General features: G+C 32.3%; 2 protein-coding genes across 2 annotated transcripts in view; one reads left to right on the forward strand and one right to left on the reverse strand.

The window, feature by feature from the left end:
* Positions 1-15,241, reverse strand: part of UBE2E3 (ubiquitin conjugating enzyme E2 E3) — a 1,128,997-nt gene that overhangs the window by 1,035,102 nt on the left and 78,654 nt on the right. The window lies entirely within an intron of this gene.
* Positions 1-15,241, forward strand: part of CWC22 (CWC22 spliceosome associated protein homolog) — a 63,301-nt gene that overhangs the window by 43,449 nt on the left and 4,611 nt on the right. Inside the window, 7 exon segments of the mRNA XM_050750540.1 lie at positions 25-106; positions 5,257-5,317; positions 9,373-9,450; positions 10,046-10,198; positions 11,830-11,957; positions 13,473-13,574; positions 13,668-13,888. Of these exon segments, the coding sequence (XP_050606497.1) occupies positions 25-106; positions 5,257-5,317; positions 9,373-9,450; positions 10,046-10,198; positions 11,830-11,957; positions 13,473-13,574; positions 13,668-13,888 (825 nt within the window).

A 15,241-nucleotide genomic window follows, 5' to 3' on the forward strand; every position in this document is an offset into this window, starting at 1 on the left:
GTAATTTTGTTATGTTTCTTTCAGGACAAAAAGTGACTATCCATGACAAAACAGAAATTAACCTGGTCTCATTTCGTCGTACAATTTATCTTGCTATTCAGTCAAGGTAAGGCATCATGTCTCAGTTCATCCTTTTTTTGTTTTTGATAAGGGATGGGTAAAGAGATCAGGGATTCATTTTAGGGTCTCATAACAGAAAACCGAACGCCATTTCAGCATTCATAGACTACCTACCTCTCTCCCCCATCCCATGCCCAAGCTCATGGTACCCTTCTGTTGGTTCTTTGCTTTATAGGAAAATTGTCTTTACTTAATTGGAAGGTCTAATTGTGTTACCTAATTAAATGGGTTTTTAACTATATCATTTCTTATAGTTAAGTGCCGCTAATAAAAACCTGAAAATAATTCTGTTTTACAAGATAGCAGAGTACCTAATTGTATAATGAAAATTTAATATTTAACATTTTTAAAATTTGGTTTCTAGTTCTGATTCTAGGCAAAGAAGCACTGTTGCAAAGACTGTTGGACAGTGATTTGCTCTGCAGATGTAAATGAGTATGAACAGAAATAGGAATTAGACTTAGGAAGATTTTGAGGACTCTTTGAAGTAATGCTAAGTAAGAAGTAGTGTGATGTGATGTCATGAAAACAAAACCTATTCCCTTTGAAGGCTGTGAATTTGGTTTTGAAGAGAAATAAACGAGGATGTTAAATCTTAGTACATCTGGTACTTTGTATGTGAATCAACCTATTGATGTAATGGGCACAGTGTTTACATTTTACACTGGAGGAGAAATGTTTCCTCAGTTTTGTTTCATTACTAGGTTTAGTATATTTCCATTTAGTATGATGTAATAGCAATAATGATTCATAAGTAGGAGTCATCTGTTTTCAGTCTGAACATTTTTTGGCTTTAGGTTTATCTTCAAATAGAGGAATGTTAAACAGCAAAACATTGGTTGGGAATTTTTTTGCTTTATCCTTTACCTATTTTCACTTAAAAAGTATTAAATATTTTTTCATATACACTTGAAGTGAAAGGTGAGAAATACTTTGTCAGAGGTAAATATTCTTGGGGTTTGACCTTTCATTTGTTTGTCCTTTTTAAGAAATCCAACAGTCATCAGTTGTGAGCAGCAGATTTACTGTGTTAAGTGTTACAGTTAACATTAACTTTGAAGAGTTACAGTGGAACTCTTTGAATAATTATTTAAAAGAAGCATAACCTTGATAATCTCTGAATCACACAGAAGACTTGAAAAATTAAAGCATTAAAAAACAAGTAATAGCCACTATTACATAGTGGTATCCGTGCTAGTAGCAGTAATTCCTGTCCTATATGTTGATTTTCTCTGGGGATTTTTTGTTATTTTTTTTTTAAACATTATTCATTTTAATTAGTTAATTTATATTTATAATTGGCATATAATAATTGTACATGTTTATACCCTATGGATGATTATACATTGTGTAATCAAATCAGGGTAATTACCGTATCTGTTTCTTTAAACATTCATCGTTTCTTTATGGTAACAACCTTCAAAATCTGGCTACATTGTTATTTGCTATAGCCACCCTGCTATGTAATATGAATCAAGGGCTTATTGTTCATGCTATTTGACCCTTGTTTTTCATTACTGTATTTCCTAAAGATGTAAATATGGACACATAATTATATACAGAATTGTTTGGTGCAAAAAAAAAAAAGAAAATGGAGACAGTCTTATTTTCTACCACAAATAGTCAAAATGTCCAGTCTGCCACCACTGAAAATTACGTTAATAGAGAGTTGTTTTAAATGTGAACAAACAGTCTGATGTAATATTAAGTGGGATAAAAACTATATAACTATATAGAATTGTGCTTGTAGTATTTTCTTAGCTGTCAAAATAGGCAGATTCTAGAAATAATATGTTAATATATCAACACTGATTATCTTAAGGAGAGGTTTATGTTTATTATATACCAGGCTAAAAATCAGAAATAGGATGTAATCATCAAGCCAGGTGGCTATGAGGGTATCTTAAACGGTCCAATGTTGAAAATCTTGTGAACAAAAACTAAGTTCTGGCAACTGAACTGTGTGGAAATTTTATTTTTTAAATTTGTTTGTGTTGACTAATCTCACTAGTAGTCTTATCTTCTTTCTGTTATGGCTCCTTAAATACCCTTTTTTATATGCATAAAACATTAAACTACACAATTGCCTTTGCTATTAAAAATAAAGCATTCCTGTTTGTTCTTGCTTTTAAACGATATTCTAGTCTGATTTTATTTTATTGAAGTTGTAACATCAGAGGGAGATGGACTACCACATCCCCACCTGTTTAAAGTTTCTGATATTGGACACATCAACAAAACTGTGTAAACACAGCTTGAAATCTGGCATCATGTAAAGAAGACAGTGATTGAGTAAATGTCTTCTTTTTTCTTTACCCTCTCCTCAATTGCTATTAATTTGTGTTAAACCTGAAACTCATTTGGTTTAGTAACCTAAGATGAGAACTAAAATATCAAGAAAATTTAATTCATTTAATATTTATAATTAGTACAACCTAAAAACCATGTTGGTGTAGGAGGTCATTAAATACTTTCAAAATAAAACGAGAACAAGAAAACAGACTGTCGTTTAGCTAACTTTCTCCCTGATACTTCACTTAGTAGATAAAAGGGAAGTAGTAATATTTCTTCATCAACTACTTGATTGTTTTTCAGAAATTTCAGGATTTTGTTGCAGTGCTAATTTCTTTTTCTTAAAAAGCTGGAAAAAAAAAAGACACATCTGTTTTAAATGTTTTTGGTTTTACTGTATTATTAAAATGTATCAATTACTGTTTAGTATTTTAATCTTAATGTTATATACTGTTTAATATTATCTGTTATATAATCTCTTTCCTGGTAGATTTCTTTTTTATTTCATTGCCTTGTACCATCCTGGATTATTACCCTGTTGTGCTTAGGAAACCCTATAAGTAATAGAAGCTGAGGAATACGGATGAACTGCAAAACTAAGTCCATAATCATTAGTTAGTGATGATTTTAAGATATGTTATCAAAAGTAAGGATGTGGGCATTCCACAGAAATGCAAATATAGTAGCATTATTTCTGAATCAATAAACAATTAACAAATTGAGTTTGCTAATTCTCTTTGAACTATACTGATGATATTTTAAATTCTGTTCATATGAATAGTGGGTAAAAGCATATTTTTTCTTGCAAGTTGTTTTATATTTATTATTTTCACATGTGGTATTTATAAAATGTGGATGCCCTGTGTTTTAAGATGAACCAAGCTAACTTGTAAAAGTAGAGATTAAGCGCTAACGTCATGCTGAGCTCCTGGAACGTCTTTCATCTCTTGGAATCAGTATAGAAAAATATAAGAAATTGGCAATATCTAGTAAAAGTAGATAGAGTTATGATAGAATAATATATCATTTACTCTTCCACACTGAGATTTTAATGTAAGCAGGGAAACTTGACCTGTGCTTGCTCCTGCCTTAATTAGGACTTTTCCTGGCTTCTCTAAACATGTAATATACATTTCAAGAAATGACTTTTCAAATTAAGTATTAATTATAGCCTTATGAAATATTGGGTGAGAAAGTATAAATATTCTTGTGTTCAAGTTCTACTTCTGGGACTATATGGCCAGAAGCAAGTTTCAAATACAAATACCTAAGTCTCATTTTTCTCATCTGTAAAAATGAGTCAAATTAGATTGTCTCTAAATCCTTCTAAAATCCTATGTATAAACCTAAATCAGTATAGTATCCTATAGGTGTTTTTACCTCCAGTTGTTTCTAATTTAGGTATATATTTGTGAATAAGAATGTATTTCTTAAAAATTTTAGGTAGTTACAATTATTTTTTAAAGTATTTACTTTTAAAAGCTTTTATTTCTTTGTCCTCATTGTTAACCATTCTACTTGTTGTTTTATCTAAGCTTTTGAATAGAGTTATTGATCATTTTCTTTCTTAGATTTATTTAACAACTAAATGTAGAACAGAACAGCCAGATCTCTTGAAAACCTTGAGCATTGGGAAGCACTCTTCGAGATCTGGACCTGGTTACCCAGATTTAGAGTACTTAGATTTGTCCTGTAATATGGGATTATCAAGTCAGAATATTTAATAAATTCTTTATGTACAGTTATTATCCTCCAATGCTTGAAGGAAAAGGTATTGCTGACACTTAAGAATTTACTACCGTCATACCTGAGTGACCAGTTTGTAGTGGGAAAACATTTGATAAGCATTATATGATTGCAGAAATGAGAGAAACTTACACATTATGTGTTTTGTTTCTTAAAATGAAGAAAATCACATAGAATAGAAACCCTTTTATCTGATTAGTTATGGCTTGAAGTTGGTTGGTTTGAGAGAGTAATACAATTCACTGCATATGCCTCTTTTTTATTTTTGCCTTTTTAAGATTGAGATTTTATTCACATGCTATGATACCCTTTTAAAGTGCACATTTACAGTCATGCGCCATGTAACGACTTTTCAGTCAACAATAGACCACATAGGCAATGGTGGTCCCATAAGATTATAATACCATATTTTTACTAAACCTTTTCTATGTTTAGGTGTGTTTAGATACATAAATACTTACCATTGTGTTAACAGTTGCCTACAGTATTCAGAAGTACAGTAACATGCTGAACAGGATGTAGCTTAGGGGCAACAGCCATAGCATATAGCCTAGATATATTAGGTTGTACCATCTAGATTTGTGTAAATACACTCTATGATGTTTGCACATGAAAAAATTTCCTAAGTATGCATTTGTCAGTAGATAACCGTGTCATTAAGTGATGCATGACTGCAAGTGGTTTTATTATATTCACAAAGTTATACAACCATCATCGTTGTCTAATTCCAGAACATTTTTATTACTCTAAACTAAACCCTGAGCCTTTTAGCAGTCACGTTCTACTCATTTAATCTACTTTCTGTGTCCATGGATTTGTCACTTCTGAACATTTTGTATAAATGGAATCATACTATATGTAGTCTTTTGTGTTGGGATTCTTTCACTTAGCATAATTCAAGGATTCATCCATGTTGTATGTGTTGGCACTTCATTCTCTGTAGAGTTAAGAGCTCTGTTTTCCTTATATATGCAGTACAACAATATGAAATTGCAGTAAAAAAAGATGATTTAAAACTGTTATTAAAGTAAGATTCTTGTGTGTAAGAGTGTACAGTCTATGTTGCAAGCTTTTAACCTATTGTGATCATTTCCACAGTTTAGATTTTGAAGAATGTGCTCACAAATTGCTGAAAATGGAGTTTCCTGAAAGCCAAACAGTATGTTAATACTTTTTCTATTAGGAAATGCATATATTGGTTTTAAAAATGTTTAAGGCTGTTAATGGGTAAGTTTTGTGGATTGAAGCAATACCTCAGTACTAAATATTTATTTTTTAATGTAGGTTTTATATCACTTTAAGATAACACAGAGCTTAGGGTGTTTCAGATATATTGCTCACTCTAGGGAATTAAATTTTCTGCTTAAATGGGATATGGTAAAAAGAGAGTCTCTGAAACACTGCACTTTACGTAGAATTTCTGAGTTGCCTGTAAATCAAATTTTGACTTAAATATAGTAGGAAATTTGTTCTTTAATGGATTATGTGGTCCATCTTCTGGATGCACTGCAGGGGTATCCAATCTTTTGGTTTCTCTGGGCTACATTGGAAGAAAAATTGTCTTGGGCCACACATAAAATACACTAACACTAAAAATAGCTGATAAGCTAAAAAAAATTGCAAAATAATAGCATAATGTTTTAAGAAAGTTTATGAATTTGTGTTGGACCTCATTCAAAGCTGTCCTGGACTGCATGCAGCCTGTTGGCCACAGGTTGGACAAGCTTGCGACTAATGCATTCTTTGCGGTAGAAAAGATAAAGATCACAGCACATATTACATTGCTCTAGTTGGATGTAGAAGAATTTATATAATTTTTTCGTGTTTTTTTTTGAGCCAGAGTCTCCCTCTGTCGCCCAGGCTAGAGTGCAGTGGCATGATCCCAGCCCACTACAACCTCTGCCTTCCAGGTTCAAGCAATTGTCCTGCCTCGACCTCCCTAGTAGCTGGGATTATAGGCACCCTCTACCACACCTGGCTAGTTTTTGTATTTTTAATAGAGATGGTATGGTGTTTCACCATGTTGGCCAGGCTGGTCTCAAACTCCTGACCTCAGGTGATCCGCCCACCTCGGCCTCCCAAGCAGTGGGATTACAGGTGTGAGCCACCACTCCCAGCCTTCATTCATTATTCCTTTAATGAAAATTTATTCAGCAGATACTATATGTCAAGTCACACCACAAGATAGCTCCATCTTGGCCCCATGGGACTCACTGTCTTACAGCTTGGTATACTTCACTTTTCAAAGTATCAGAACCCTAATGCCAAGGATAATGAAGATCAGATTAAGTAGATAAAGTTGCTCTTTCTTCTGTTTTTTTTTTCTCTAATGTGTATTATATATATTACTTCCTTCCCATCTAGATATTACATCCTTAGAAACTGAGCCAAAGCTTTTGTGATTGTATTTTTCTCACTTTGCTTTACATGCGGTAAACCGGGCACAGATGCCAGAGTGAATGTATCAGCTCTGATGGGCTGTTCAGTTTCTAGTTCTTCTAGGTCTTCTTGATTATCTGAGCTAAGTTACTGTTAGATATAAATTCTTTGTCTTAAGCCTTTAAAAATGTTTATGTGTTACAGAGGTTGGCAGCCTGCGGCGGAGGCCTGCTGCCTGTTTTTATGAATAAAGTGTTACTGGAAAATAAAAAGACTCATTCATTGACATATTGTCAATGGCTGTTTTCACACCACAGCCACAGAATAAGTAGTTTTGACAAGAGATCATATGGACTCTAAAGCCTAAAATATTTATTATCTGGCCTTTTACGGAAAAAGTTTGCCAGTCTTTATTCTAGAATATACATTAATTATTGAAATATAGTGATATGGAATTTTTAGAAAAAATTATCTGTTTAAATGTAAAAGATTCCTTTTTTTCCCTTTCAAAGTTTTTTTATTGGTATATTAGTAATAGTGTGCTTGTTTGTATGCTGGCCACACTTGATATGCCATCGCTGGAAGAAAATAAATTAATACATTAAAACCTTTACAATTATAATTGTCACTGAAATTACTGTATGATCTTGTCATGTTATTTGAGGAAGATAATTAAGCCATTATAAATTGTATTAATATTAATTGAGAAGATAGTTATTCCAGAAATAACCTCAGTGTATTTTGATAATATTTGGAAAAGTATCTTAGTGCATTTATTTTCAAAAGACTCCTAAAATTGCTGTAACACTTAATTAAAATGTTAAAATATTTAATTATTATAAGCTAGAGGGAATAACTCTTATAATTGCATTTAGTCTAGGGAAGAAGGTAATTTGTTTTGCAAGTAGTGCATAGCAGTGCTATCAGCATATTACCATGCTCTGTTGCTTAAAACCTGATTAACTGTTATATTACAAAATATGATGTTGGTAAAAAAAAGTTGAAAGTGAATTTTCATATATGAAGTTAACATAATTTGGTAGAATTTAGAAAAACCTTATTTTTTTAGTTTTTAGTACTGTATGAAATTGATAATGTACAGCTTTTCAGAACTTACACATTTATAAACATTTAGTTGAGATAACTTGACACTTATCTTTATTTTTATATATATTTTATATTTTCATATAATATATAATATATGATATATATCATATAATTTTATATATAATATAATACATATTATATTTTTAATATTTTTTACTTACATATATGTAGCACAATATAATGGCATCTGAAAGTAGGCAGCTCTATGTTGTAAAGTGAGGCCTTTCAGCTTTGAGTAGATTGTTCCCTAAGTATCAGTATCTAAAGCGGTGCTGTCCAATACAACTTCCTGTACTGATGGAAGTATTTATATTCTGCACTTTCTAGTAAAGTAGCCACTAGTCACATGTGGCTTTTAAGTACTTGAAATATGACTAGTAACGTGGCTGAAGAACTAAAATTTTAATTTTATGTATAATTTAACATAATTTGAATTTAAATAGCCATTAGCTGTAATGGCTAGCGGCTACCATGTTGGACAGCACAATTCTAAAGTATCTATTCTGTGCTTCTCCAAGGTTCCCTTCCTACTTCTTGCCCTAAGTCCTCCTCTGGAGTCTCTGACATGTCCGTTAACATAGATATATGCAGTAAATACTTAATGATATAATTTTTAAAAATATTTACTATTTTTACTTAGGTTGTATCCTGTGTTAGTAAATAAGACAAAATGTCAAAATTGTTAATTGAAAATATAAAGGTCAAAATTAAAAAGCAACACGTTTTTATAGGCTTGCTTTCTGTTTGTACAATGCAAGTATATTACAGTTACTCTATTTGGAAAATTGTTTTAAGTTTCTGATAAATCTTTATAGAAAGAGATTACACTAATCAGATGAATTAATACCTTTTTTCATTTTGTCTCTTCACCTTATGTTGCTGAGTTTTTTCATCTATGACATTGCTATAATCAATACATATTTCATTTGAATTATTTCAGGAATTAATATATTAATTTAAAAACTAATTTAATTAGAAATCATCTGTGGTGATAGTATTTTTTTACTGGGGATTTATCCATTAGTTTAACAGAATTTTCAGAGAGGTTTACATGGCACCTGAATAGCTAATTGGAACAATATACTAGTAGGTATGGAATGATTCCATTTATTCATATAGATCCATATAGATAAGTCTATGTGAATAACATTTATTTTGAGGTGAGAAAATTCATCCACAGAGTGTTTTTTGATGTTTCTTTATCAACCAAAGGGTGGTTTATGTTAACGTTGAAGTTGTACCCTTTTATGCCTCTGTAAAGACTAATAATGGTCTGCCTTTTCCATACTAAATATATTCCTTAGCAATTGAGTTTATATCCTTGGGACATATGTAACTGAATTGTTAGATGTTGTGTTGGTGAGTCTGTATTTAAAAGAATTCTGCATAGAATCCTTAAAGAATGCAGTGTATTAAATCTCTCCTTATATGTCTGTTTCCTATACTAGGTTTCTTGATATGGTTCATACTTATCATGAATTTAGAATTTTATAATTAATATAATTAGTATAATGACTGTGGAAGCATAAATGACTGTCATCCGGACCCAAGGCTTTAAAAAATTATGAGTTTAACATAGATTGAGGTTTTTATTTTATTTACAAAGTTTTTGAAGTGTTTTAAACCCTTATTTAAAAATGCAGGCAGTCACTATCATACTAGTAAATTATATAATATTTAGTCTCTTTGTGTTTTGAATCATTAATGTATTTTTTTTTTCCCAAATAGAAAGAACTCTGCAACATGATACTTGATTGCTGTGCCCAACAGAGGACATATGAAAAATTTTTTGGCTTATTAGCTGGGGTGAGTTCCAGCATCTACTAAGGGAATTCTTAAAACAAATATTGTAAATTAATTATTTCTGCTTTATGGTCTGGCCTCATATAACAACATATTACCATTTTTGCTAAAAGCAAATTATTCTCTCCTTCCTCAGGTTTCCCGCTGTCTTCACCTTCCTCTTTTTCTGCTTCATTTCTGCAGTCCTTTAACTTTGCATATCACTTTTCCAGAACTTTTTGGAATTTTCCATGCTTTGTAACAATTTCCCAATAGAGAACAATTAAATACTGTCTTTTCAAAATCTCAGAGCAGTTTCTAAAGTCAAGTACATGTTCAGGCAGCTCAATTAAAGCATGATCTACAATATTTCTTTAAGCTCTACCCACATGTGATCAGCTATATGTATGATTTTGTTTTAACATGTAAATCTCAGATAATTATAAACCATGTATATTAACTTCTTTTTTGAGCATCAAATGGCACAAAAGGATTTAGTGATATATGCTCTTTGAAAATATAAAACATATTAAGTTTTGATTCAGTAAATTTAGGATTTAATATGCTCATAATTGTATTAACATTCAATTTTTAATGGTACTGATTTTTTATTTATTAGCGATTTTGCATGCTGAAGAAAGAGTACATGGAATCCTTTGAAAGTATATTCAAAGAACAGTATGATACCATCCATCGCCTGGAAACAAACAAATTGAGAAATGTTGCTAAGATGTTTGCTCACCTTTTATACACCGATTCACTTCCATGGAGTGTAAGTACATGGGTCAATATTTATACTTCCTTCCTAATTCCCTATTATTCTCAAATAGATTTTGGTATAAGCTAGCTATATTTATCCTATTATGAAATGTGCTTTAAAATGAAATGTGTAGAACTGCTGTCTTTGAGATTATCTTCATGTAATAAGGAATCAGAAAGCTAGGTAAGTAATACATGAGAAATACTGTCTTTGTATTATATTAACTGTCCAAACATGCCAGTGTTTCAATATGATGGCTAGGAGTGTCTTCAGGAAAAATACTGCAGATTTTCGTGTTCTCTTTGTACACACACATGCACGCACACTCACATCCACATATGCCACTATTTTGATGGTAAATGTGTCTCTGAATTACTCTCCCTTGATTCCTAAGGGAATAACTCTCCGTGAATCCTCTTGTTGGGTTTAAGAAAAATGATTGTCTTAGAAAGATACGTTCTTTTTAGCAGACATTGAAGTTGGGTAAGCTATAGAGAGGATATCCTATAGTCATAGAAGAAAGAAAGATACATTCTTGATGGGGAAATGTGCACTGGATTGAAATTTAGAATGCTTTCATTAAGTTGGCATTTATTTTACAGCTGTTATTCAACCACTGTTAGTTAGCCACCACTTATATACTGAGTCATTGAGAGAGGTGCTGGGTATTCAAAGTGAATTATACATGGCCCCTTCTTTCAGGAGGGTTACTGTGTAAGATCAGAAGTAAGATATGCCCATAGCAATGATACAAAATAAAAAGTCTTAGATTCTAAGAAAAGCAAAATTGCTAAAGGAATAGAAAGAAAGAAAGAGAAGAGAAGAGGAGAGGAGAGGAGAAATTACATCCAGGAGGCAGGAGGAAAGAACAGGATTATCTTGTAGAATGCCATCCTACTCATGGTAGAATGCCATTGTACTAATGGTAGAATGAAGCAATATCTCAAACTTATAAACATTGGTTAGATTTTTATAGTACTTTTAAGTACCAAGTATGTCCAGCTGCATTAATAGGCATTTGTAATCTAACCTAGGAGACTAATTGTAATAATTTTTGACTTCTTTTTTCCCCTCTTTGAGAAAATGAAATGAGAATTTTAAACAATTAACTAATGGGCCCCCGAACACATAACCCATAAAAACTGGAGGTTACTTTTATTTTTATTTGCCCTAAAAATATTTCTTTAGGCATTTCAGTTTTTAAGCCACAGTCTTAATATTCAGAATAAACCATCATACTTTGTCTTTTTTTTTAATCATATGTGTGGTAAACAAAATTGTAGTCTAATGTGCTAAGTGGCATTTTGCCCCAAACCCTCATATACACCACATTTTGATGAGTAAGGTATAGGAGCTAGTAATCTTTACCATTATATGCTCAAGAGAGGATATCTTCCCTGCTATAAAAAGCACATTACTCAAAACAGAGAATGAAATCTATTTCTGTAGCATCTTAACATTTTGAAAGTTAGTATAGAGAAGTTTTAAACTTTGTATCAGCATAAGGGGAGATATTCAGAGATAACTCTGGTTGAAGATGGGAATAAATAGTAATTTTGAGAAACAAACCTACAAATATTGGTCACTCTGTCCTGTCTTTTATAAATTTAAATATACTTGTCTTTTTAAACTTTAATTTTCAGGTTCTTGAATGTATAAAACTGAGTGAAGAAACCACTACATCATCCAGTAGAATTTTTGTCAAAATATTTTTCCAGGAACTGTGTGAATACATGGGTCTTCCTAAACTTAATGCAAGATTAAAGGATGAGTAAGTTTGCCATTAAGCACTTTTTATTCTTACTGACCTCTGGTTTTCTCCCATTGTAGCAGACATAAGCCCATCCAAGATTGTAAAAACAAGTACTAAGCCCCCTAGGACTTTATTCATCCATTAATCACTATGAATCTCATGTTATGTCTCACAGGACAACGTGCAACTTTTAATGGTGGTTTTTAGTTTAAATGGAGTTCAAATTAATGCCTTTTTAAATTTTCTTAGAAAATACAGAATTATTTTTGTATGCTCACTTGAATTCTCCAGTGATATTTATAATTTTATTTTCTTTTTACCCTAATTTTAAGCCTTAGAATGATAACTAATATTATCAGTGGACAATTTTGAATATATATTTCATCTATTAATAATTTTTCAAGTCTATTGCATGGAACTAGAGCCTTATTTCAGGACTATTATGTAATCCTCTCTCACCTTTCTTATTTCCTATTTATTCAGATTGCCACTTAGATTGACTTCTACTCCATTGACACTACTGAAATCATCTTTTCAGATTTCTCAGTGACCACCTGTCATATTCAGTTGTCTTTCTCAGGCTGCATGCCTCTTTACTTCTGTGCCTCACTTACACAGTTGACCACCTGCTCACTGTGGCTCCACACTTTCTTCTCACTTCCTCTCTCAGTCTCCTCTTCAGCCTGCCTCTTCAGTGTTCCTGAGTTCCACACACTGTCTCTGGACTATTTCATCCACTTCTCTTGGCTTCATATACTTACTTATTTGGTCCCTGTCTACTTGACCAGGTTCATCTTCTCTCTCTTCAGCAAGCTGTACTTCAGCCACACCAACATTGCCAAGTTTGTGAAACACATCTGGCTCTTTCATGCTTGCTTACCTCGGTTTCTACTGTTGGCATTTCCGTGTCTTCTTGATCTATCTGGCAAGCTCTTAATCATTCTTTTTATATTTTACCTTTTTCTATGAGAAAGTTTTTTCTGACTCCACTGAGTAGTTATTCAGTGCATTGCTGAAAACCAAATGTCCAAAACCACCTTGTTTTGTTAGTGTCTTTCTGTTGTCTCAGTCCATAGATATTGTAATTACATGGTCTTCATCCTTGATTTCTCCCTTTTGTTGACTACTTTCACCTCTCCCCCAGTACTTTGCACAGTTCTACATATGTGTATGTATGTGTACATACAACAGAGGAGGTTTTTAACATTTTTTGTACATATACTTTATATACATATGTGTGTATATGTATACTATATATTCATACGTGTATATATTTTTCTTTGCGTGTGTAAAAAAGGTTTTTTTAAAAACCTCCTACATTGTATAATGATAGAAATCAAGTTTGGTACATTATTACTTGACCCTACTCATTTCATTTAGATAACACGTAGCCTAACCTAATAGGTGACATCAACTAGTTACTTGGTTGTATTTCATTTAGTAATTTAATATATCAAAAATCTGAAAAATGACTAAGGATTTTGCCTTTTTATCTTTAAGCAATCTGTTCTCTTTTATTTTTTTCCTTTTTAGAACTCTACAGCCATTCTTTGAAGGATTATTACCCCGAGATAATCCAAGAAACACTCGGTTTGCCATCAACTTCTTTACTTCTATAGGTCTTGGAGGTTTAACGTAAGGATTGTTCTCAGAATTTTATTTTCAGATTATAAAATTATCTCATAATTGTCTTTGAAATAGAATCTAACAGATTATATTTTAAATTAGGGATGAACTGCGTGAACATCTCAAAAATACACCAAAAGTCATCGTGGCACAGAAACCAGATGTTGAGCAAAGTAAATCCTCCCCATCCTCTTCCTCTTCAGCGTCCGCCTCTTCAGAGTCTGACTCATCCAACTCTGATTCTGACAGCAGTGATAGCAGTTCAGAGTCTTCCAGTGAAGAGAGCGACTCTTCATCCATCAGTAGTCATAGCTCTGCCTCAGGTATTGAAGCTCATTTGTAATTTGGCTTGCTCTTTTCTAATAAATACATTGCTGATATTTATAAAGGAAGAAAATAATTTGATTGCTTATTTGTTTTAGAGATCAGTTGTTTAAAACCCACAATTAATATAAATGGTCCCATCTATCATTGTTGCAGTCTGTAGTACAACATTTATAATGCTGGGATTACCTTTTGCAATCCTCATAATAGAAATGAAAGTATTTCATTTGCAAATACTTATCTGAGTGATGACTGATATGAAACATCCATTCATAATGTTTGTAATCTAGTTTATAGGAGCTATCCCGATGTTTTTATTTTAAATAAATGTTAGTGTTTTAATATTAAAGCTTTCTGTTTGTAATTGACATGTACATTCAGTGTGGATCTCAGATGCTATATGACTTTTTATAGAGGGAACACATCCGCAGAGCTAGCACACAGATCAAGATATACCAGTGCCCTAGAAGTTCTCTGCATTTCCTCTCCCAGTTACTACTCCTTCCATCCTCATGGCAGCTACTATTCTGATTTATAATTTCATAAATTAATTTTGCCTGTTGTTACCTTTAGCATTATGTATTATAGGCTCCTTTTTTATGTGTGGCCTTTTTTTTTTTTTAACCATTATGTTTGTGAGATTTAGGTGCATTACTGCATTTAGTTATAGTTAATTCATTCATATTGCTGTGTATTTTTCTACTATATGAATATACCACAATATATATTTATCATTTTTACTCAACAGACTTTAGATTTACAAGTGATATTTCCATGTGTATTCTTGTACATATTTTTTGATGACCTTATTTATTTATTCACATTCCTACTGAGTATGTACTTATAGGTGGAGTCACTGTGTCATAAAATGTGCATATATTTAGCATTAGTGAATACTGTCAGTTTTCCAAGTGGCTATTCCAATTTACACTCCCACCGGCCATGTATGAGAGTTTCAGTAGCTCCTATCGTCATTAGTACTTCAAATTGACCATCTTTTTCATTTCAGCCATTCTGGTGGATGTGTGATGGTACTACATTGTGGTTTTAGTTTTAATTTGCATTTCAACTAATGAAATGTTTAACTTCATTAGTTTTTATACATTATTGGCCATTTGGATTTTTGTTGTCAAGTGACTGCTCAAGTATTTTACCAATTTTTTTTTAATTAAGTTGTTTTTTCTGTTGATTTATAGGTTTTCTTTGTGTATTCTAGATATGATATCTTTTGCACATATACGTATTGCAAATAACCAGTCCCATTCTTGTCTGCCTAGCCCTGCAGGGCTACCAGAGCTCTGGTGTCTTTCTGTCCCTCAGTTGCATCCCTGAATCAGCAGATGCTCCCAGGG

Source organism: Macaca thibetana, chromosome 12, assembly GCF_024542745.1.
Source record: "Macaca thibetana thibetana isolate TM-01 chromosome 12, ASM2454274v1, whole genome shotgun sequence".
Taxonomy (NCBI): domain Eukaryota; kingdom Metazoa; phylum Chordata; class Mammalia; order Primates; family Cercopithecidae; genus Macaca; species Macaca thibetana.